This window comes from Mchenga conophoros, linkage group LG2 (genome assembly GCF_057382185.1).
Source record: "Mchenga conophoros isolate Kocher_MC1m ecotype Shallow Benthic linkage group LG2, M_conophoros_male_GT1.1, whole genome shotgun sequence".
Classification (NCBI taxonomy): Eukaryota; Metazoa; Chordata; class Actinopteri; order Cichliformes; family Cichlidae; genus Mchenga; species Mchenga conophoros.
In genome coordinates this window covers 28,659,494-28,683,676 of record NC_140527.1, presented here as the reverse complement: position 1 = coordinate 28,683,676, position 24,183 = coordinate 28,659,494, and the positions used below count along the sequence as shown (strand labels likewise).

At 44.0% G+C, this 24,183-nt stretch overlaps 3 protein-coding genes across 5 annotated transcripts; all 3 read right to left on the bottom strand.

Annotated features, from left to right (window-relative positions):
* Window positions 1-756: 756 nt before the first annotated feature.
* Window positions 757-14,319, bottom strand: nsd1a (nuclear receptor binding SET domain protein 1a). 2 transcript variants are annotated; one of them, XM_085292490.1, is made up of 24 exons: window positions 13,989-14,319; window positions 13,273-13,522; window positions 11,840-12,705; window positions 11,354-11,495; window positions 11,035-11,207; window positions 9,159-10,950; window positions 8,948-9,063; window positions 7,776-7,995; window positions 7,568-7,671; window positions 7,404-7,463; window positions 7,110-7,304; window positions 6,922-7,014; window positions 6,689-6,812; window positions 6,407-6,607; window positions 4,852-5,031; window positions 3,997-4,153; window positions 3,699-3,904; window positions 3,502-3,614; window positions 3,140-3,409; window positions 2,927-3,043; window positions 2,675-2,816; window positions 2,438-2,544; window positions 2,132-2,330; window positions 757-1,836 (listed from the first exon to the last, which is right to left on the bottom strand). In XM_085292490.1, exons 3-24 carry the CDS (start codon window positions 12,686-12,688, stop codon window positions 1,064-1,066), a joined length of 6,333 nt encoding a protein of 2,110 aa, XP_085148616.1. In that variant the 5' UTR covers window positions 12,689-12,705; window positions 13,273-13,522; window positions 13,989-14,319; the 3' UTR covers window positions 757-1,063. The 2 variants fall into 2 exon arrangements, with proteins under 2 accessions (XP_085148616.1, XP_085148626.1); XM_085292500.1 differs by lacking the exon at window positions 13,989-14,319 and having other exon boundaries at window positions 7,776-7,992; window positions 13,273-13,651.
* A 392-nt stretch (window positions 14,320-14,711) lies between these two features.
* LOC146582169 (uncharacterized) lies at window positions 14,712-16,723 on the bottom strand. 2 transcript variants are annotated; one of them, XM_085292457.1, is made up of 2 exons: window positions 16,417-16,723; window positions 14,712-16,253 (listed from the first exon to the last, which is right to left on the bottom strand). In XM_085292457.1, the coding sequence occupies exon 2, from the start codon at window positions 16,170-16,172 to the stop codon at window positions 15,426-15,428; it is 747 nt and encodes a 248-aa protein (XP_085148583.1). In that variant the 5' UTR covers window positions 16,173-16,253; window positions 16,417-16,723; the 3' UTR covers window positions 14,712-15,425. The 2 variants fall into 2 exon arrangements, with proteins under 2 accessions (XP_085148583.1, XP_085148590.1); XM_085292464.1 differs by having other exon boundaries at window positions 14,712-16,148; window positions 16,417-16,719.
* Window positions 16,724-16,984: 261 nt separating this feature from the next.
* atp5po (ATP synthase peripheral stalk subunit OSCP) lies at window positions 16,985-20,942 on the bottom strand. Its single transcript, XM_085292477.1, has 7 exons — window positions 20,837-20,942; window positions 20,513-20,563; window positions 20,318-20,428; window positions 19,902-20,031; window positions 18,108-18,220; window positions 17,847-17,933; window positions 16,985-17,239 (listed from the first exon to the last, which is right to left on the bottom strand). Exons 1-7 carry the CDS (start codon window positions 20,861-20,863, stop codon window positions 17,129-17,131), a joined length of 630 nt encoding a protein of 209 aa, XP_085148603.1. The 5' UTR covers window positions 20,864-20,942; the 3' UTR covers window positions 16,985-17,128.
* Window positions 20,943-24,183: the final 3,241 nt, after the last annotated feature.

Below are 24,183 nucleotides of genomic sequence, written 5' to 3'. Positions count from 1 at the left end.
GCCACATGGCAGCACCTGAGTGTATTTAAGCATGTAGACATATTAAATCTGGCTGGCAATAAAAAATAGTAATTGTGTCCATTCTTGTATTACACCATGTACCCATCTTCTGATGGCTGCTTAATGGTGTCACGTCACAAAGCTCAAATCCTCACACACTGATTTCTTGAGCATGATGACTTAAGACAGCTCTGAAAGCATAAAGGTGGTCCAACCCAGTAACAGCAATGTGTATGAGTATAAAAGATGCTTCAGAAAAGGTTCTTCTTGTTACATGTGGACAGATCCTTGGATACTGAGATCTAGTAAGTACAAGGATTTTATTCTAATTTAGTCAGTGCAACAGCAGCAGCGGTTATAAAACCAACACTGGCAACAACTGTGATTCATGTTTAGGTTGTGAGAAGATGACGCTTTTGTCTTTTATTTCTCTGTGCCAAAGCTCCTGAGCTGTGAGCTACTTGTTGTCAAATAAAAGAAACTGGGGTAGTTTTTGTTGTGAGAAGATCATTTATAGCAAGAAGACTCCAGTGGGTTCATTTCTGCATTCGTCACAAGCACCAGGCAGGTACTCCCTCTGCCTAACTGTAACACGGACATGTGAGAACAATGTTTTGAGGACTCCTCTGATTGGAAAGACAAAGTTAAGACAGTAACAACAACATAAGATGCCCTTAAGATGACAGTTTGGTCAGGTGAAGCTTCCCACCTTTTTTCTTATAATCCAAACAGGTTTTTTTTTTTCTTAAAAAAAAAAAAAAAAAAAAAAAAAAAAGGCCAAAAAATGTAAACATTGTTAAGAGAGACAACAAGAGAACAAAACAGCACCAGACACATACATATCAACAGAAGTAGAAAGGGGCTGAGTGAAGCAGCCGTCGAAGCCTTAGCACCAGTACTCATCCCTGCTGTCAGTCCAGCGGTGTGCAGATGAGAAGGCAATGTTGTACCAAAGTGAAGGCAGTGTTGCATTCAAGTAGGTACCAAAATATGAAACTCTTTCAGGCCTTTCAATGTCTACTGAGTTTTGCTGCTGAGATATAAGGAAGGATAGGATGAACAGTCACTTGTCATCATCCTCCACTCTCCCCCAGTCCTCCGAGTCCTCGCCCTCCACCTCTCCGTCGTCTTCCTCCACATAATCACCCCAAGTGTCATACTCGTCCCCGCCCTCGTCCTCCTCCTCATCATCCTCTGGCAGATTTCCTCCATACAGTGGCTCATCCTCCTCGTCCTCTACTATCTCCATCTCCTCCATATCGTTCTCTTCCTCATCGCCCTCTTCTTCGTCTTCTTCATCGTCGTCGTCCACACCGTCCACGTCCAACCCGCACACCTCCCCATCCTCCACCTCCCCGTCCTCTCTCTCTGCCTTGGAGGAGGCAGGAGTGGGGAGAGCTTTCTCGTCAGTTCTGCCCATGAGGTAGGACCTGCCGGAGGGGACGAAGCTTGAGGTAGCAGTCTTGGTGTTGATGTAGAGACGAGGAGGAGGCGCTTGCCTCGATGAAGTCGCTTGGCTGGCCGGGGCAGAGACGGGAGCGGAAGGAGCCACTCGTCTGGTGACTGGGACGAAAGAAGGGGCGACGGGCGCATCAACAGCCCCGGGCCTCATGGAGGTCGTGTTGGGCATGTATTCACGTATCTCCCCTGGCTCTAGCGGGTCGGGCCCACAGGGGTCGTGCTCGCTGCAGGACAACTTGCCGTCCAGCTTGGAGATGAAGAGCATGCCTTCTCTGTGCTCCTTACAGTACGAGTTGGGGCACATCTCACAGAATGAAGCCGCCTCCTTGCCACATACGTCACACTGGTGCCATGGACACTCCCATCGGCCTGCAGGCAAATCAAATGTGGAATGAATACAATAAACATGCGCAAATAGTACGATTTTTGACTCACAAATAGCTAACAAAAATATAATAATTAACATTTCTCTTCAAGTTCACGTTCATCAAAACTACATTTTATTTTTGCCTTTTTTGGAGAACCTTCACCTCAGAAACCACCCAGTCACCTCTGTTTGCTCCATGCATGCTTGAGGATATTCAAACCCCCTGAGAGCTTGATGTAAAAAACGATTGGCTACACACGGCTATCATATTGTGTGCTCTCCTTAAAGTCTACTTGCCTGCAGGCCTCTTGGCCAGGTTGAGGCAGTCAGCATGATAGACCTTTGGGCAGCCCGGCTTCTTACAGGAAACTATCTGACCCCCGTCACCACAGCTGAAGCACTCATCTTCCCTCTCCTTGGTCACCTCTTGCTTGGTCTTCTTCTTCATAGTACCCTTCCGTTTTCCTTCCTTAGGTTTCATTTTCTCAGCTGCTGGCTGGTTCTATACGAGGACGAGGAACAGGAAGGTCACAAGGCAGCTCTTCTTGTAAGTGCGGTCAGAGGATCATTTAACTGAAGGTAAAGTTGTGAATAAATATAAAGTTTTACCTTTGGCCGGACACCCAGGAAACCACTACAGTTGGGTGCTCCACATTTACAGGCGGTCTTCCCATTGCCACGACACTCCAGGTTGTAGTTGAAAGTCAGCTCCTCACCTAAAGTAGTTGTTGCATTAGATCGGATGTGTAATTAAAATAATCTGGATGATCTTGTTCAATACAACCCTCCCCTCCTAAAAATGTTAAAAAAATTAAATAACCCCAAACAAAAAACAAACTATCAAACCTTTTGGGATGTCTTGTAAAGCAAACAGCCCCACTCTGGTGTCCCCATTCACAGTCCACTTCTGAGTCTCACAGTTTGGCTGGCAGCTGTGATTCATGAAGCGAGCCTGGTTGCCTTTGGGCCCCGCGTCAATGATGCGATCCTGGAGTGGAAAAAAGCGCAAATCAGTGTGGACACGTCATCCAATCTGCACTGTTAATCAAGCGTGCCGCGTTCAGGCTGCATCTGTTGGTATTTGACTCAGATACTTACTTTGTCCAGTGTAAGCATGTAGAAGTTGCAGATGTCATTCTCCTGAGCGTGCCTGATCCTGGCGCGGCATTCTTCTTCATCTATCACCTCGCCCACGTATTCACTGATAAAAGCTCCCTGGGAGAGACAAAAAGAGACGGAGAAACCGAGGAATAAGTAAAATGTGGTTACAACTAAAGCGATCAATGCTGGCTTGATTCACTTCCGACCCACCTTCCTGATGTCCGAGAAGCCACGCAAACCCCAGCCGCAGGACAGAGTCCTGAAAATCTCCACAGGTGTGTACTGGCGCTTTGTGAAAGATTGATTTTGGCATCGGTCCCCTGCCGCGCACACCTGAGGGTGACACTCGTACATCAGCATACGGTTAATGCACTCAGAGTCGATGCCGCACGGGTTCTCGTCAAGCGCCTTGCAGTTACATCGTGGAACCTCCGAGAGGTCAGCGGTGATAATCTGCACCTTCCCAATCGGCCGGTTTACCTAAGAAACAGAGACAGGGGTGAGATTTTAACAGCACTCGTCAGTTAACTGCTCTGCCATTGGCTAGATGAGCACAGATGTACAAACGGTACCCTAATGTGTCTGTATGGAGGAGGCTTCTTGTCATTCTTTCTGTCCTCCTGAAGCTGCTTCAGCTCCTTTTCTGCCTGAAGCTCTTTGAACCGCTCGGCCGCTTCGTTCAGTGCTACAAAGAGACACACGATCTTTACTATTAAACATGCACCTTACACCAAGAATCAAGATGCACTCAGCAACCTTAAGCACGCACCCTTTTTGTACACTGCATCTGCACCCTTGCCCATTTTTTCTATATTGTGAGTATCGCCCTCCATGTAGGGAAACACTCTGGCCTGGTATGTCCACACGAAATCTTTGGAGCCAAAGAACTGCACAGGGAACTCTCCCACCTCATGTTTCATCCTTAAGATGTTATTTGGGACCTCTTTGGTCAGGCAAACTTCAGCAGGCCACCACCTGAAGAGACACAGCGGGTTTCAGAAATACAAATATGGCTCCAGTAGTTGTTAGCCAGAGCCTCTGTGTGATTGCCAGTGTTGTTAACCTACCTGTAACGCCCCCACTTGACCCACAGGATGTCCTTAATACGGGGCTTCTTTCCAGCTTTGCAGTCGTTGCAGAACCAGCTACCCTGTGGCATCTCCATATTCAAGCATTCCCGATGGAAAGCAGCAGGACAGGCTTCACAGCACAGCAGACTGCCCCCTAGAAACGCAACCCATGAGTGATTAGGGAGCTTTTTTATAACACGCCATAATATGGCCTGCAACAGTCCGTAGTTATGTTTTGAACAGTGATTACAAGGTCACACGGGCCTGCAAATTTTCTTCTAAGTTGGTAAGGGAGAACAGTCCATATCCAATGTAAGCATTTGTGAGGTAAAGCCAGCAAATAAACACCAAGCTGAATATTTATCATCAGCGGTAAGCTAATTCAGTAACTGACTTATTATAGTGCCACTACAAGTGACACTAATCAGTACAAATGTAGATACTCAGGACTAAATGAGGTGAGTCGGTGTATTTAAATGAGATCAGTGGCACTAATTTAAATCAGTGTCAGAAATAAGAGCATTAAACATTAACATGTGACTTCAGCAGTCAAACTGTGTGTTTTTATAGCTGCTGGGTTTCAGAGGCAGATTTGTGAGTAGAGACAAGAAACAGAAATACATTTATAGATCCATTTGCCAAGTGGGAGCATTTAAGTGGAAAATGGGAGAGAGCATAAAAATAATTTGGAGCGCATTATGTTGAATTTAATAATAAAGCCCGGCGCTGAACAGCTGCCTTTCTTTGTGTGTGTTTTTTGTTTAACATTTGAACAGTGGAGGTCTGTTAAAAGCTCATGTTTTAATCCTGAACTCATTTTTACATATGCACACGCTACAAGACTGCGCTCACCTTCAGAGCAGACAAAGCACCAGCTAACGTTGATGTGCTCGTGGTTCTTGCAGCCTTTGCGAGGAGTGAAGTGGTTCGGACAGAGGAAGCTGTTGTTCGCCAGCACCAAGCTGCCCGCTGCCATGCAGTTGTCGTTGCCGTGATAGGCGACGGGACAGCGAACGCATCGAGCCAACCGACCTGAGAGGAAGTGAGAGGAAGCACGGCTTAATTCAGGCAAACAAAACAACACATACCATTTATGGAGCAATTTTAAAACACTTTCACTCCAAATGTTGTCCCTGGATTTGGAACATAAGACTCAGTCTTACAGGATTATTAAGAGAGATCGTAGTACAAAGCACATTGAAGGAGTCACGTCAGTCCACTGAATTAAAACTCTGCATTACATGCCAATATCCTGCACAGTCAATATTTTATGAAGCCACTTTAAACTGCTAAAAAGCAAGGATTATGATGTACACTTGGTACTGTAGGTGAGGCTGTAAGTGTCAAAAAAATCTCAGTCTAAGTGCCTAATTTCACATGACACACGAGCAATGAATCACATACTCGAGTGTCAGCCTGTGCTTATGCAAAGACACCGAGTCATTCATAAGAAAAAGCTTAATCACAGAAACAAATCCTGATATCTCCAGGCATGAAATTCAAAGCCCTTAAATAATCCAGAGTTCAAAAGAGGCCATCAATATTCAAAGTAACAAGTGACATGCAAACAAAGACTGTGCATTTCCATTCATGAAGCCACCTTTTTATAGATGTTTACAATGACGCGCCTGTCTCGTCGAGTGTGCTCTTGACTCGGCTAGATGTTCTGAAAAGATGGTTTTTAACCGAGGAAAGAATTCTGCAATCATCCACTTCAGTCGTTCTCTTTAGTCCTCATGGTCCTTTTTTCTTGGTTGGGCAGTGCTCATAAGTGCATTCCTTCTTTTTAAGAATAAACCAAGGTGTTGTTGATGCGCTCACTGCTAAAGTTTCTGCTATGAATCCAAGACTTCCTTTACATGCATCAACACCTCTTTGGACTGGATGCAAATTTTTAATAATAAACCACGGTGAAAATGAAGGAATAACTATCAGCCAGCTGGAGATCTACTTTTAAGCACATTTTCGTGGGCTGTTTAAAAGCCACTTTAAGCTGCTCCCCTATTCACAAGGGTCTGGCCACAGCGGGTAGCTCCATGTGTGATTTGGCAAATTTGAACATCTGATGCTCTTCCTGAGCAACCACAAAATAGATTTTTGTCTCCTCCCGGGAAACAAATGACTGCAGTTACTAACCAGACTGATTCTAGTTGTTAAACATTCCTAATTTCCTAATTAAAGGTAAAACACTACACTTTAAATAAATCTTTACTGCTCTATTTTTAATTCACTGTCCTGTTAAAAAACCTCACATGTCACCTGGTTCAAGTCTTGCAAAAAACGACCCTGGTTTCAGCAAAATCTTAAAACATACTAACATAGAAGCATCTTGTGGTGTATGGTAGGCCTAACTTGGATGAGGAGAAAGTAGATGGCTGGTTGGATCAAAGCCAGCAGTGGCGCTCACCTTTAGAGCTGCAGATGTTGAGGGGATTGGTAATGTGGCAGGACAGGCACACATGCAGGGGGCAGCGGAAGCCTTTGTTGTGAGGCTGGGTGGCCGAGTAGGCCATTATACAGTCCGTGTGGTAGAATTTCCCACACAGCGGGATTATGCAGCGCTTCACCCCATCTCCGGACTTCTTACACACGAAGCACGCGTGAACGCCTGAGAGGATCATTAACAACCAGAAGAATTAAACTCAGGTATGCCGTAGCGTGCATTTTTTGTGCTTTCAGGCGTACCCACCAGCGTTGCATTCTCGACAGAGGAATTTTCCCTTCGGAGGCGCCGACAGGCCAATGCACTGTAGGTGAAAAGCTCCGTAACAGTGGCCTTCACACACCAACAGGTCTCCCGTCCTCTCACACACCTGCTCAAACACACGGAGGAAGACGCCCCACTAATGATTTACTGCTCCCAAATACAGGGAATGCGCCACAAATCAGAAAATCTAGACTTTCTGATAGACTCCCTCTCACCTGACAGACACTCTCCTTCAAGGATGCAGCTCCTATTTTGCCTTTTACATCCACCTGTGAGGACAGACTGTCATTCCAGCCGGTCGGCAGCACCTACGGAGGTAGTTGTTAGTCAAGTGCTGCTCGTAAATGAAATACCACAGGTGGACGACCAATAACTCAGCAGCTTATCAGCACGACATACATACCTCGGCCTTGGGAGTTAGTGTTCCAGTGTTTTGTTTCTCCTCGGTGCTGCAGGCCTCCACCTCAGCCTCCTGCTTAGGGGTCTTGGATCCTTTGGGGCTTGGAGATCTGCTCTCTGGGGGCTTGGAGGCAGCAGAAGCAGCAGCAGGAGGAGAGGATGTGCTGAACATGGGCTTGTCGTTCTTCACAAATCCCAACTATCCAATATGATGAGATTTTTTTTATGATTAATTCTAGTATAATATTGTTTGGTGTTATACGAGAATCAGAGAAACCACATCACGAGGTTTTAGTACCTGTCTTTTCTTCACCAACACCTTCACCTCTGACGTAATTGCACTGTGACGTTTTTGCTCCTGTAGAACAAAAAAATACTTTCAGTGCTACTACAGAGCGCTCACAGAAAAAGCTTTTGTCCCCATCACAAACGCTCCTAGCTACCTAATGTCATCTCAGTTACCTTCTTCTTTGCAGGAGCAGCAGGCACCTCTTCTATGCTACAGTCCAGCACCTTGTGCGACAGCTTTCTCGGCCTCTTTCTTTCTTGGATTAACAATTCCGTCTCTGGAGTAAAACGATTCAGTATTGCATATTTTAAAATAGCGTCTAAGAGACAGGAAAAATAGTTGATGTTGTAAATACACCGGTTACGCTGTTAGCTTATTTACCTGGTTCAGGAGGTAGATCAGTTTCCTCTGGGGTGTCTGGGTCAAAGGGGGGCTGTGTCGTGACTGAAGCTACCGAAGGTGCTGCAGGAGAAAGCTCGTCCTGAGACGGACTCTTTTCCAACTGTGCCGGAGCCTCGGCGGGCTCGTCTGATGGAGAGGCTGGGGTAACAGTCTCTGACGTGATGCTGAGGTCGTGGAGTGCTGCAATCCCTGAAGTCTGCTGAATGTACACATTGACAACAAAGCACTGCTGAAATCCATCACATAAGAGGTTTTAAACTAACCACGGGGCAATCGTTTCCGTGCACTGTGGCGGCAACATGTTCCAGCAACATGTAGCAGCCATAGCTGTTGTTTATCAAATTTGTTTCTACAATTATATCTTATTATCACTCAACCCAAAAAACCTTAAATGTCAAAACAATAGGTTGATGTATCAAGGCATAATCAGAATGATGTTATTGCCTGATTTGAAAGCAATTCACTTTATTTACTTTATTTAATTCTGGCAAAGTACAAAGAGATATGCTTTATGTCTACTGAGTGGGTAATTCTAGATGGGTCAACCGGATAAACAGAAATATCTGTCTTTTTAAAATGGGTGTGAATATACAGAAAAGCAAAAAGGCTACAGCTATACCTTATATTGTATTGTATGTGCACAATATATACAGGATGCACATTTCTTAAACATGCCTTTAAGGACAATATATGCTGTAAGCTAGAGGTTCTTAGGGACCGCTTCCAGGGAACAAAACTTTCCAAGGACCTCATAATCCTCACACCAATCCAGCTGGTTGGAGCTTAGCATCAGATGAGTATGTGAACGGGCTTAAATATTAACAGCTGGGAGTGATTTCATGACAGATTGTTTTCTATTGTCCCAGTGATAACGCGGGAGGGAGTTATGGACACAATCTGCTTGTTTTATTGGTGTAAATTGTTCCCATCTCTAAAGATTCACTTTTAAATGATACCGCACAAAATTCATGCTTTAAAGCATGAATTTTGCTTTAAAGCAGGCCCCTGTGGATATACTGCGTGGAGCCTTAGGGTGTCAACAAACTCAACACTAAAGACTGTACAGGTAGCACTTGCGTTGTATTTATAGCTTGAAAGAGGCTGCTTACTTCCATTTTTATTAAAAGGAAAATGAATCATACATTTCTTACCATTTGGGAAGATTCTGACAAGTGCTTCTTTGATCTCTTTTTTGGGGCAAATATTTGTTCGTACTCCTCGGTCGACTCCAACAGACGTTTGGTGGGTTTCCGGAGGCGTTTGTTCTCTAAATAAAAATAGGAGAATAATAAATTATGTATCATTTACTTACTGATTTTACCAGCTCTGGAGATGAAGCTCAAAAGGAGCGCTTTGTCTTACCGGCTGAGCTGCTTCCGTCGGACAAATGCGAGTCGCTCTCCGTGCACTTCTCAGCCCCCGGTTCAAGATCTGGTGATGCCATCATCTCATCAGACGCCTCACTCAGGAGTTCACCCTTCCTCTCGGCAGCCTCCTCAACCACCTGCCAGCGCTTCTTTGGAGCCAACATGGCTTCTGAGTTGTTATCGAGGTAGCTGGTGGAAGGATCGGCAGCAACAACAGGAACCGATCCAGAATCGGCCAAATCGGCATGGCCGCTAACAAACTCCCTGCCGTAAGCCATGTCGGCCAGGTCGGAGGAAAGGCCAGATATGCTAAGTTTAAGTTTGGCGGGTAATCTTTGTTTCCTACGTTGCTTTTCTGAGCTTCCAGGCGGAGTACGAACAGGAGAGTCTTCACAGTGGTTGGTGTCAGTTCCAGTGATGCCTTTAGTCCTAATCTTTGTCCTTTCCTCTGTCCTGTGGGGTATTGTGGATTTGCGTGACTTGCCATTTTCAAGTTTGACCCCATGAGTTAATCCCTCACAAGAACCATTGGGAGTGTCAACATCTGTGGAAGCAGGGATCACTAGGGGTTCCTCTTTGATTAGGGCAGGTGATGGAGGGATTGTCAGCGGTTTGCCTTCTTTTTCCCTGGTATCATGCAGGTCTTTCAGAAGCATCAGGAAAGTACTGAATTTATAATTGGAATCAGTACGAAATGCAGCAGTTTCAGAGTCACTGCTGTCCTCCTTTGCAAGAGATTTAAACTTTATTTCCTGGATATCTGGAAAGGAATCCATCGGTGACAGGGACAAGGACTGAGAAGTGGTTGTGATATCCCTGACAGTGCTTTCTGTCTTGATCTTAACAGGTTGCAAAGTGGACTCAGTCGTGACCACACACTTGGACTTAATCCATGAGCCATTACGAATTAGCTTCTTATCAAGCTTCCTTGCACGCCTTTTTGGAGAGCTGTGGTTTACAGACAGTGATACACTGCAGGAGGATTCCCGAGTAGGAGACATTTCAGTGTTCATGGAAGCATTAGTAGGTGTATTAGCAGGAGACTCATCAGCAGAGGCTTCTGCTGAGAAGTGGCTCGTGGCCACTGCATCTTTGAAATCGGTCTCTTCCTCCGCCTGCAGAGCCCTCGTCATCAGGCCACTGCTGGCAGGAAGATCCACCGAGGTCTTTTCACTTTCAACACAGCTGTCCAACCTCTGGCCAGAATTTGTGTTTTTTGATGTCCTTTTGTTTTTTAAGCTGCTAAATGAGTCTGCACCCCGGCTCACTTTTTCTGTACTCTTTTTAGCCTTTGTTGAACTTTTTTCTCTTTGGACCTCTATACTGTGTACTGGAGACAGCGCTGTGCGTTTCGGTCGATGCAGCATTGGAACTGAATCCAGGTCAGCATAAGGCGAGTCCTTCGGCTCTTCTTTCAGTGCACGCGGTGCTGTGTGAAGCTGGCCTGTGGAGGATTCCTTTGATCCACTAACTATATGACCAAATATGTCTGACAGACACTTCTTTTTCTTCTTCTGAGCTTTATTGTTATTGCCTTGATTTGTAGAGTTTTTGATGAGATGGTGCTCGTTTCCATTGGAGGCTGTAGAAGATGCTGGAGGTTCACTGGAGTCCACAGAGACAGACGGGCTCTTGTGTCCCTTCTCATTAGGGAGCGGGCTGGGTATACGTTCATCTCCTTTGACCGACACTGACAGCACAGTTTCACTTTTCCTTTGCCGACCCGGGAGCAGATACTCAGCTTCTGCTACACTGACTTTCCACGCAGTCAGCAAACTTTTGGGTATCTGCAGAGAAGTAATATAGTTACTGAAATATTGTTCACAGTGAGCAAACAAAAGATTTTCAAAGATTCACTTCACAAATTATACCGTATACTTGTAGTCTTTCTCCTTCTGCTTCCCTCGCCGCCTGAGAACAGGAAGGTCTTCAAACTGATGGCCTCCTTCAAAAGGTAGAATAACGTTCCCTGGGACCCAGGAAGACTCTATAATCTCGCCAATCGTTTCCAAGAAATACATCCGGCAAGGACGAGGACTGGGAACTGGATCAAAATGTTTTTTTAAAAAGAAGAAAGAGCAGTGTGAACTTTGACATACACTACAATGCCGTCAACAAACTATCAACAAAACAGTCAAGTTGTATGAAACGGATTTCTGTCAAATAATCAGTATTTACATCAAATCTCACCTTTCATCTTAGTGTGAATCCCCTGGTCCAGGTCGCTTGTGACCTGACAGGGCCACCACGGCCGTCTGTTGAATTTTGCCCACACCAAATCCCCTTCCAAGTATTTCACTGCAGGAAGAGGCCTTTTCTTTGGGCTGTTGGACTAATCATTACAAGAAAAACACAATAATAAGTGATACAGAAAAAAAATAATGCTGCATGTATCAAATCAAAATTCTTGTCACGTATAATGACAAGAATAGATGATATCCGCTTTTGAATTCTAATGGTGATGACAAAACATCACATTGATTGCTTTGCTGGCCTCAGATTTGAACTGTTTTCTACTCTTTTGGGTCAAATTTTAAAGCTTGGAAGATGGCGTACGTGCATATTGGTGGCTCAGGGTAGTTAAGCTATGCTTGATTATAACATAGCCACATAAACTTGTGTGGATTTGGTTGTACAGAAGTTGCAAAGTTTGTATCTCAAGAGTTTTATACTCACATTAGAGTTGGTGCCACCTGGTGAGATAAGTCCTGGGTCAACAGGGGAGAGAAGTTCACCATCACTGTCAGATTCCTCACCCAAACTCCACCCATCTCTCATGGAGATGTCTGGCAGCGCGCTGGGGCTTAGTGTAGGGTTGAGCTCAGATATAGTTTTGGACATTAGATTAAAGACTGTAGGTTTGTATGTTCTTTTATCCACCCCTGAGTCGCATGTGGTCTTACACTCTGTAACAGTTCGATCCTGACTCGGCTGTGGGGAGTGGCCAAAAGGCGCGAGTTCCTCGCCGCTGTCCCCCTCCTCATCGTCCCCCTTTACATCGCTGCTGTCAAATAGTGTGGACTCAAAATGCAGGCATCCGTTTGGAATGGGGGAACAGCGCTCGAAGCTGTCAGGACTGTGTAGGAAGAAACCATTTCTGCTCATGTCCGGCAGAGTCCCAACAGGCTCCATGTCATTGTTGCCTGGAGAAGGAGGCAACTGGACAGTTGGCGCCTCAAACTCATCATCGTCGTCGTCGCTAATTGGGCTTGCACAGAGCAAGTTGTTCCGAGGATGAAGGTCCCTTTCTGGGTCAGGTTTGTTGATCGCAGTGTTCAGGTCGTAGGGCCTCCTCAAAGAACTGTAGCTTTTAGATCGGTTAGTCTGATTGTACCCTAGTAAAGCGGGTTGTTTGAGGCTGGAGGATGGCAGCTGCACAGTTGATGACTGGTCTGATCCTCGCTTCACAATGCCACATTGGTTTCCATAGGAAGTGCTCACAGGGCCATTGTGGGGCCTCAGCTCTGGCGGGCCTGAGCCAAACACTGAGCCTACCCTAAGACCCGGTCTGTATGACTGCTTCATGTTGTCATGCCTACATCCTGTCAAATGAAACACAGGCAGGGTTAGACAAGGTAAACGTGCCATAGAAGTTTCTCTCTAAATACACTCCTGTGTGCTTATAGAGATGTGTAAACAAAGTGGCTTGTACAGTGATAAATATCAGAAGCATATCCATGAAGGTCCAGCCATGGCCAGTGCGCGCGTACACACACATACACAGGCACCCACACACACACACACACACGCCGATAAGCCGACATTGCATGGCCTCCATTCTAGAGGCCAGTCGTACGGCACAAGACAAAACACAGAAAACAACCGTGCTCACACACTTCATTCACAAACTATTAGAAAATAACAGCGCTTTGTCTGCTAAATGTGGGTCACCCCGGCGATCGCTGACTTGTACAGTCAATGGAGGAGCGCTGAAGCTGTAGTAGAGGAGGTGACACTGAGCCATCACAGAAACAGTCAGTGGCTCACACAAACAAGCTACAGCCGCACACCGACATAGGAAGCTACTATTAACTCACGAAAAAAAGGTCTGATCGGCACTACAAGTTCACCGCACTATCAACACGTGGAAAAAAAGGCGAAAAACCCACCGTTTGGAGGTCGGTCATCGCGAAGCCAGCAGCTGCTCTTTGATAATGTGGCACCAGGCGAGTGTTTCTCTCGGTTTGTGAAAGCAGATCTCCACAATCCCAGCTGCAGCAGCACTAGTAGTAGGCCAAGGCACGGCTCTCATTCTCGCTTCATCAGCGTCGGCCCTCTTAAAAAAATGTCACCTTAAATAAAAAATAACAGCCGACTGCTCCATTACGCCGCAACGTCTTCAGTGAGCCACAACCGGTCCTGTAACAGCCACAGCAGTTTATTTACTACATGGTTATTATTATTATTTTTTGCCTGCTTGTCGATGTGCCCCTGGTTATGTTAAAACAAGCCCAGGCTGTGTGTTGGTGAGCAGTAACCAATCCGCAATGCTACCCAACCCCCCGTCTGTAGAGGGCCGTGACACTCACCCTCCGCGTGCACGCGTGCACACACTGGCGAGCACGGACGCACGACAAACACGCACGCTCGCACGCGTGCACACCCAGGTGAAGTTTGCAGTAGTTATTGGTATGTAGTAATCGTAAATGAAGGCAACGGATTTCTAAGTAGTTTGTCCCGTTTCTGCTGTAACCCCCCTCCACCTTCAGTCCTATTGTTTAACTTTCCTAGTTGATGCAGGCCTGTGTGCGGGTGTGTGTGCCTGTGTGTGTGTAGGAGGAGAAAGATCGACCATATAGGAAAGAAGAAAAAAAAGACTGCACACCGATAATAACCACACGGCCTTTCCGGTCAAATCACACTCTCCGCGCGCCATGTTGGCTCTCCACGGAGCGCTGACATGAGGAAACAGGCCGCCAGGCGCTCAGGAAAGCACGATCGAGAGTTGAGGCATTGAGCATATGAACGGGTTTCTTTCTTTTGGTTTCCTGTGATTAAAAAAAATCTGTCGGCGTCCGTTTTCAGCCCGCCGGCACGTAACTTTGATGGTTTGTTGCGTGTCTTGTTGCTCTAACTGAAGCAGATCCACAAACGCGCAAACTGAAACAGAGAAGCACAAAAGGCTCGCTGCAGTGGGCCAGTCCTCAGATCAAAGAGCGTGCAGTTACATGCCGACTTGTCAGCAGAGCAGCTACCCTCTGCCGGCTTTTAAAATGTTTAATATCATACACTGTGGTACGTTTATGTCTCCAAAGGCGGTGCACTTCTATATTTTGGTGAATTATCATGTACAGAACACAAAGATTGAAGACGCAGCTCACATCATGGCGGCTTCACCCAAAAAAACATGACCTATAGTTTTTTTAACCTCTTCTTCTGTCACGTACCTGGTAAAAACACGCCCAAAAAGTAAGATCATAAACGTCGGTACGCCCTAAATTAGTCTAACAAGGTGTAAATAAAGGTATTATGATAAAGTGAGTGTCATGTCACAGGACTCAAGCCCCCTTGTGTCCAGAGCAAGAATTACAAGTGACAGGAAACTGTGAAAAAGACGATTTCTTTCTTTTATTTTGGCTTCACATACAGGAAATCATTATTATTATTACATATTCCACAAAGCATTAGTCGTTTCCCCCTCTACTGATCAGTCTAACATACATGCACAAGTGGGAGTGCTTATCGAGTGACTGTGGATATGGAAACAGGCTGTTACAATACATGATGCAAACTATATTTACAAAGTGCAGAAACAAAGGGGGTATTATGCTTTAAGCTTTACCAGTTTGAGTCAATAAAAACGTACCGCAGGGCTCCTGCTTTCCTGAATTGTATCACAAAATAAACCACATAATAGACAAGCGGACAAAACACAAAGGACGACTACATGGTTACATATTTATGCTCGGGAAAGATTTGGTTTCATTAAATTTTTTTTGTTCTAAAATGTATATGCATGTAGAAAATGTCACACAAACAAACATATTCATGTCTTAGAACAGAGTAAGAGAACATGTCACAATTCAGAGGAATACATCAGGGTTACTGAGGTCTGAACCACTAACTATACTGACTGGTGTCATTTCATGTGCATGCACCTCTGCCACACTGGAGCAACATATTTGTGATTCAGCTGTTTATTAGGAAAGGATGATGAGAATGCCAATCACTGTACAATGAAAACTTAGAACCACAGTAAATGATAAAACAACTTTTTCTCCCAGCATACATGAAATGCCACAATTCCTTCTAGTCCTCTTCTTCATGCAACCAAATGTTTTTCAAACACTGGGGAAGCAGCTCCAGAATTTATCTCTGTGGTTTCATCCACTTTATTGCTACCGTGCTCACAAAGTTCTCTTTTCTCCATCATGGTGTATGGAAAAGATGAAACATCACAGCTAGTGAAGTCCAGCTTCTTGGGAGCACTGCAGTTGCTAAAGTCCAGCTTGCTGGTGCCGTCACATCCGAATTCTAGCTTCTTGAGGCGAGTGAGGCTCTTGATGCTGCCAGGCGGTCTCCCAGGGCTCACCTTATATCCTGCAGCTTTGGTGGTTCCAAGGGGCCTACCTGGGCTTGTCTTGAAACCGGCTGCTCTAGTTGTCCCAAGTGGACGTCCAGTACTTGTACGGTACCCAGCTAACTTTGTGGTCCCCGATGGCCTCCCTCTCCGCCCTGACTTCGCTGTGCCCTTCTTTCTCTTAGAGCCCTCAGGCCCTAGAGCTTCACCGGCTCTGATTCTCACAGCCTGTGGCTGGAAGTCATTCTGGGTGTCTTGTAACTGGCACGCCATGGCTTTGTGCATGCCCTGTGGCAAAGGGGCAAGGCCGGCGAGGGACAGCTGCAAACCAGGGTTTGTCGGAGAGGGGTAGAATTTGTTGGACTGTGTACTACATAAATCAAAGTGGCTGCCTGGATGACAGTCCTCTGTTAGTGCACTCATGCAATAGTCACTGCTGCTGGTGGTCACTTGGTGCATCATTTTCTGTTGGGGTACATAGAAATACATGAGCTAGAAAAGCCACGTGTTTTACTGACAATCCAGTTTTTAGTAGCTGACTTCTAGTGGCTCAAACAGGCCTTTTTAGCACTGCAACACAAAACAAACAAAGATAAGTGATGTCCGAAATAAACATGTTCAAACAGAGTCATAGTTTGCAAAAATGCACGGCATGCATAACAATAAATTTAAATGATTACTGGATTACTAGATCGCCGAACTACTCAAAGAGCGAAAGATGAACAGTTCGTACCTCATTTGTTGGTGGACGTTGGAGTGGAAAGGGTTAATTTCGACTCGTCTACGCTTCCTCTCCCTGACGGCCACAACATCTTTGTGAAGGCACTGCACAAACTACGCCCTGGCGTCTGCGAGTGTTGTCTCGAAGCGGGTCTGCTGCATATTTCAACGCTCAGTTAATCCTCTACGCAGAGGTTTGGATGAGAGTGGCAGCCATTTTCACCCAGAAAAAAAAAAGAAAAGGAAAAAAAAAATTTAACCAGCAGACAACAACTGCGCATGCGCAATAAAAGCGTTCAAGAAACGTAGGGACTGATCCGTGTGACGTAATGGGTTTCTGTAGAATCGGAAAAGTATCAAAAATGTACCTAGTAGTGAAGCATGGAACTGTGGTAGCCATGGAACCATAATTGTATCAACAGCACAGCGGTAACTATGTAACTGACACACTGTCTTGAACCAACTGTACATTTATTAAAATGTAGTAATGACAATGTATCAACTAATCTGGCCATGAGATCACTGGTCAGTATAATGGAAGCTGTGTATATGTGCTTTACAAAGACAACAAACATCAGCGATCAATTTTTTTTAGTTTTTATTAACATTTTAAGCACAAACACTGGATTTATAGGGCAACAACAGTGCTGGAACAGGTCAAAATCTACAATTTTCAAAGTTTCCCCTTCGCCAATGGTCGTCTTTGCAAAATTAAGTCCACAGGACTAAGTTTCCTTGATGAGCTTGGTCAGCTTCTGGATCTTTGATCTGGTGGACATGTCCACATACTTGTCTCCAATGCTGACGATCATGCCCCCCAGGATGGAAGGATCCGACTGTGAAGAGACAGGTCGATTGTTAGCCAACACATATGAACACGAGACTTCCCCTTACAAGACAATGATTTCTTGTTTCACAAGTTTCCATTTTTTAGATATTTTTTGGGGGGGGGGGGGGGATTAAAATAGTGGATTGAGCCGCGTTTAAAATCTCTTTGATATACAATTAAAGGCTTTTGCAGAGGACACAATGGACATTGGTTTTTAAATCTATGAACATTTTAACTTGTCAACATCTCAGAGCCTTGCGGGGAAAAAAAAGATGTCAGATGCTTTTCCATTTCCTGGAATTCACTATTTAAATGTTCATCTTACAGCCAATCATAATACAAACTCCTCTAGTTGATTATGTACATTTTTAAATTCATATTTCTTTAATGCAAGTTTCCAGAAAATATTTGCTTCACTATGTAAATTATACAAATTGTTACATTTGTGCGCTTAAACATTATCTCACCAGTCTGAGATAAGACATGTTATGCAAGAAAATTAACTCCACATCTTAGAATTGACTAATGCACAAAAACAGTTTTCCCCTGAAGATAAAAATTCATCAGCAAGATGGTTATGTACAGATTTCTGGGACTGTGCATTAGAGTTGTACCTTTGTTTCCAGCTTGATAGTCTCACCCTTCTGAAGAAAGCCTTTAAGAGCTACTTTCAGCTCGGAGAGATTAGCTTCATCCAAAGGCTGCAATGGATAAACATTCATTATGAAGGTACAATATGTCTAAATCAATAATACTGCAATTGATAAAATAAATGATATATACAGCAGCAAATATTGCTTAAGTGATGTGACCTGTTTTCAGTATCTGAAAAAAATAATGTATGAACATATCTTGCATATACACCCATTTCATACCTGCGCAGTAGTGACGGAGCAGATCACCTCTCCACGGTGTGCACTCATCATCTTGCTGAAAGCGTTAATAACATCCCCAGTTAAAGTAAGACGACCATTGTCAGCCAAAACATCTAAAGAGGGAGAAAAAAAAAAAGACAATACATGTTTGAGCAAGATTCTCCACTTTTCTATCTGCTCAGAGCAAAGTGTAGCTTTTGTATTACATCAGTTTAAAGTAAACAGTGTGGGATTTTGCCAAGTTCTTCCTAGTAACACTCATTTACCCTTAATCAAATCAAAGTTTACATCTATAGCACATCAACACAACTCAGGCTACGTCCACACTAGCCCGGATAGATATGAAAACGGCGTTTTCGTCTATAAACGCTCCGCAGCCACACTAGCGTCTTCAGTCGTTTTCAGAGTTGTGTGTCCACGTTGAAACGGCCAAAAACGCTTACGTTCCAGTCCTGCGCATGCGCAAAAGCAAGTGAGGATTAAAGAATTTGAAGAAAAGCTATCTGGAGCATGTACAAACTGATATTAATGTTTTTTAGGGCTGTCAAAATTGAGAGTGTTAAGGTTCAAGAGCAATCAAAACAACTGCTGTATAATGCCCTCCGCTATCTTTGTTTAATTGGTCACATGACTGCATCACATGACTAAAATGCATCATCGTTTTAGAAAGTCTGCGTTTTCGAATGTCCACACTGCGACGGGACAGCTCCGTTTTGAAATGTATGTGTTTTCCCTTGGGAAAGCGCCGTCCCAGTGTGGACGGGAGGCCAAAACAGAGAAAAAGCATTTTCAAATGAAAACGCATTAGTGTGGACGTAGCCTCAATTGAATAAGTGCTGTACAGGCTATGCAACATAGACATAATAGTCACAAAATCAACAACAAACATACACCAAAATACACAATACAACCATAAACCTTGATTAAAGGAGGAAAAAAATAATCAAACTGTGATATAAGTAAATAGGAATACAGAATAAAATTTGCACAATAAAAACCTGGGAAAACCTGCTCAACTTAGACTGTAAACCAGTGAGAATAACCAGTTTCTTTTTCATCAGCGTTTTAAAATGATGGAGCGTCTGGGCAGCTCTTATGTGAAAAGGTAGACTGTTTCACAGATTAGGAGCTGCACCTGAAAAGGTTCTGTTGCCTCTTCTCTTTTAAGCCTGGATCTAGGAATGTTCAAGAGCAGCTGGTCCGTAGACCCCATAAAACACAGCTTGTGAATGTGGTCCAAACCTTATGGCTGTTGTGTCAAAGTATTTTCATATACATGTTATTTTCTTATAATCAACATACTTCTAGCTGCTCTGTTTTTTCTCCAAGGGGGTTGCAACAGCAGATCTGTAATATGCAACTGAATTAATGTACGAATGAGGATTGTAGTAAGGAAGCATTGTTAGAGTGTCGAAAAGAGCTATGCAAAGAAAACACCCTTTAGGCTTCAGACCGATACTAAGCTTAACAAGATGGCTTTCTTTATGTTTTGATCAGAAAGAGGTTCCTAAACAATATTCAAACCAAATATGCCCAATTGGGCATTAAGAATAACGAACCATGTGAAATCTCAAGGACCTGCATGTATAAGTGCTGCAACCATCACACGACTACGTGCAACAACATGTTCCTTACTTTGCGACCTTGGTAACATATCTGGAACATGCTAGTGGACTGTTGTCTTTGAAAATGTAACAAAACTAGGTTCAAATGTATTGCATGTGTACACGCCACAAACACACACGATTAATGACACAGGGGTCCCAGCAGTAACACGGGTCTGTGATCACTCACTGATGAGGTTGACAGTGATGGGTGAAACCTTGGCCTTTGCAAGGGCATCGTTGAAGGTCTTCTGCTTGAGGCTGCGCTTCACATGAGGATTCATTACAACACTGTTCATTTTAGGGTCCTTGATCAGGGCCTGAAAAATAATGTGGCAGACAACAGCAAAAAAAAAAAGTAAGTAAGTATTAGACAAAAGGTAGATGGTACCAAAACTGCTTGGATTATCAATATTTAATAATCAGGTCACTAATCTCATTATTAATTAAAAACCAAACAAACAATATATTTAAACATCCTGCGATGCTATTTAAATATATCACAGTAATATGCACATAACCCTGTGATCAAATATTAAGTAAAGCATCATTTTCATCATTCAGTGGCAGCAACATTAAAAATAGTTTCCTTTTTTGTTGACTTACAGACACTTTTCCCAGCTCCTGCTCCACTTGGTCCAGTTTGTTCTGCTTACTGGCAGCTGAGAACAGAGCAGTGGCATAACGGCCCTCCACTCCATACACCTGGATGGGAGGCTACAAGGACATTTACAGGGATAAGCTACCTTAACACCCTGTCACAAATTACTGAAGAAGGTTATTGCACTGCACGTCACTCACCTTAACCAGTTTGGCTGCAGGTCTGATCACAGACGTGCTGAACTGGCGTGCCTGCAAAATAATATTTGTATGAAAATTAAAGCCTGAGCTGGTGAATTATTAGCCCGCTTTGCACCGTTTACGTTTAACTCAGTTAGCTGGTTGGCTAACACGTTAGCAGTCATTCAAGTGAAATGCCTCGTGTGAATTCTTTTTGAAAGTTCAGCGCTCATTTCTGCTCAGCATAATTAATAAAACTCACCAAACAAGTTTTGGAAGATATGAAAACAAAAATGAGCCCTATTATAAAGGTTAAAATTTAAAAGAGATAACTGAATGTCATACCTGCTGTCCTAGCATGAATGCTGCCATTTTCTCCTACAGCTGTCCAGAGTAGAACGACCGACTGCGCATGTGTGCTTTAGAGGAAGGCGTCTTGCTGTGGGTAATGTAGTTCTTCCGGTGCAGTTCATCGTGAATAAGACTCCCCAAAACAAGAAGCTGTTACGGAATTAAACAAGTTTGTTTTGTTTGTTTATATTATGTGTAGTAATTAATATTTTAAGCTATAGTAAATGTATATACCATCGAGGAAGTCTTTTTTTGAGTATTAGGTGAAATATAGCATACTTCTCTTAAGATATAAGTAGGCAATAGAAAACAACAAAATACTTGTTTTGGATATGCCTGGTCACATTAACAGGCTAAAACCAGAGACTGTACATTAAAGATGGACAAAGCCACCATAGAACCACCCACTTTGTCTACCTCTAAAAACAGCCGCATTAGATTGTTGAAAACAACATGACGTTTATTTTATAAATTATGGTTGGGAGTATATGGACATTGATTGACATTTGGAAACAACCTCAAGTGGTCATTTAATAAACTGCAGTTGTCTCACTGCTTCACTTTTTTTGCCCCAGATTTAGCTGCGTGACTAAAGGAAGAGGAAATTACTTAGAAAGTCTAACAACTAACTGGAACACAAAAACAGTGAGACAGGGAGCTGCTAGTTTTACATTTTAAAGCATACTTTGTGAGTTTAGTTATTTCTCATTAATTAGTGAATGCATTATATGAGTCCTATGAAGCTATTTTAATTTTAACATTTAAACAAGGTGACTCTATATGCTAAAATGCTGCATGGATAATTCCTTTTGTGTCCCGCTACCTTCTTGCTTTTCTTTTAAGAAAGACTAAAAAAGCAGTTTATTCATTTTTGTTTTTCTGGTTAAAATGTAAAATATTTAGTACCGGGGGAAAAGTATGGAGTCACCCCTCATTTATTTATGTTTTTCTCCAAAGAAGCCAGACTTGTAAACTTCTTATTAAGTTTTAAAACATTGTTGAACAGTAGTTCTCCAGGCTAACTGGAGGACTTTGAAAGTTTTTCTTTGTACATTGGCTGCTTTTTCGCTCATTTTCAGTCCTTGACTTGAATCTGGACATTTTCTGAAGAAGCAAGATGTTTGTTAAGGTAGTTAAGAAATAAAAATATGAATCGTTCAAGCATAAAAAGGCACCTAACTCAAGGAATGAACCAGTGTTGTGTCTAAACATAACAGAGAACTTACCAGAGAACCAATTTTAAATTGTGTGTTTAGCCAAAGTTAACACAGTTTGATAGAGTTAAAATAGCATTTTTGCACCAATTAGGTGATTACCAAAAAAGCATATCTTGGGATGGTGTCCTTAAAAATCTAAGGAAACCAGACAAGTGGAAGACAAAAAGAAGTGGGAAGCTTAATAAACTATCTACCTGATCTGACACCTGACTGGAGAGATGCATCTAGTCCTATATACATACTGTTCACTGAAGCCTCACGACCCTCAGACCCTCACGGCCCCCCTCTTGGACCCCCTGCAGTTTGCATACAGAGTCAACAGGTCTGTAGATGACGCCATCAACATGGCCCTACACTTCATCCTGCAGCATCTGGACTCCCCAGGAACCTACGCCAGGATCCTGTTTGTGGACTTCAGCTCTGCCTTCAACACCATCCTTCCAGACCATCTCCGAGGCAAGCTTTCCCAGATGAATGTGCCTGATCCCATCTGCCGGTGGATCACTGACTTCCTGACGGACAGGAAGCAGCATGTGAGGCTGGGAAAGAATGTCTCGGACTCCCGGACCATCAGCACCGGCTCCCCTCAGGGCTGTGTTCTTTCTCCTCTGCTCTTCTCCCTGTACACCAACTGCTGCACCTCCACCCACCAGTCTGTCAAGCTAATCAAGTTTGCAGATGACACCACCGTTATTGGACTCATCTGGGACGGGGATGAGTCTGCCTACAGCAGGGTTGTTGTGGCTGTCCTGGTGCAGCCACAACAACCTGGTGCTGAATGCCCAGAAGAAAGTAGAGATTAGGGATGGGTACCGGTGTCCGGTGCCATCACATAAACGGTAGTAACCAGACCGAAAAGCAGCGCACATTTCGGTGCTTTATTTCGGTGCTTTTTTTTCCCGAGCTGTGATACACTTCTAGCCAATCATTTTACGTTTCCCAGGATAGTAGGCGGGGCCAGGTACGTACGTTCAGTTAGAGCAGAGCTACAGATTAAAAATGTCCAAGGCGAAGCGGTCAAAAGTCTGGTTGTACTTCACAGCAAAATATGCAAACTCAGCAGCCTGTAACAAGTGCTTTAAGCTGATACTGTGATACTGTCAAAGGAGGTAACACCTCAAATCCGATGAAACACCTGGCGACGCATAGCGTTTTTTTTTTAAAAGCCGAGAAATGCGCCGTATTTGATAGGTTGCTGCGAGACCTCACACCGAGCACGTTGGGTGGGTTGCCAGTTATCGGACCCGGAGCAACATCCCCCAAAAACCCGAGGAATAGAGTCCTGGCCCCTAGCCCTGCCAGTGTAGCAGAAATGATGAGGATATTGATGCAGCAGCAGCCGTTCTTCTCTGCGTGAGTCGCTTAATGTTGTTCGAGTGTAATTTACGTTGAGTAGGCTAACCACGTTATTACATTAATGCATGTAAGGTGAACTAGCAAACATCATCATAGCTACATGCGGCTGTCTTCTTGTTTGATGGCAGATACTCCCTTCACCCTGGACAAAAAGGCTAAAATGACCAAAGAAAAAGTGGGAAACAGCTGAACATGAGAGGTTTTTGGACAAAGTTTGTGTTTTTTCCATTGTTTAAGCACTGCTTCCAGCCAAGAGTGATACCATATATGCCCCATAGCTGCAGAAAAGGCTAACATTGTTATCTTTTTACAAAAAAAAAAAAAAAACAAAACAGCTGAACATGAGAGGTTTTTGGACAAAGTTTGTGTTCTCCATTCTTTAAGCACCGGTTCGAGCACTGTTTAAGCACCGGCACCGTTTCAAAAGTACCGATTTGGCACCGGTATCGGATAAAACCTAAACGATACCCATCCCTAGTAGAGATTATTGTGGACTTCAGGAAGCACACAGCCCCACTCCCCCCCATCATCCTGACTGACACCCCCATCACCTCTGTGGACTCATTCCACTTCCTGGGTACCACCATCACCCAGGACCTGAAGTGGGAGCCCACCATCACCTCCGTCATTAAGAAAGCCCAGCAGAGGATGTACTTCCTGAGGCAGCTGAAGAAATTCAACCTGCCAACACGGACGATGATGCAATTCTACACTGCAATCATCGAGTCCATCCTCACCTCCTCCATCACCGTGTGGTACGCTGAAGCC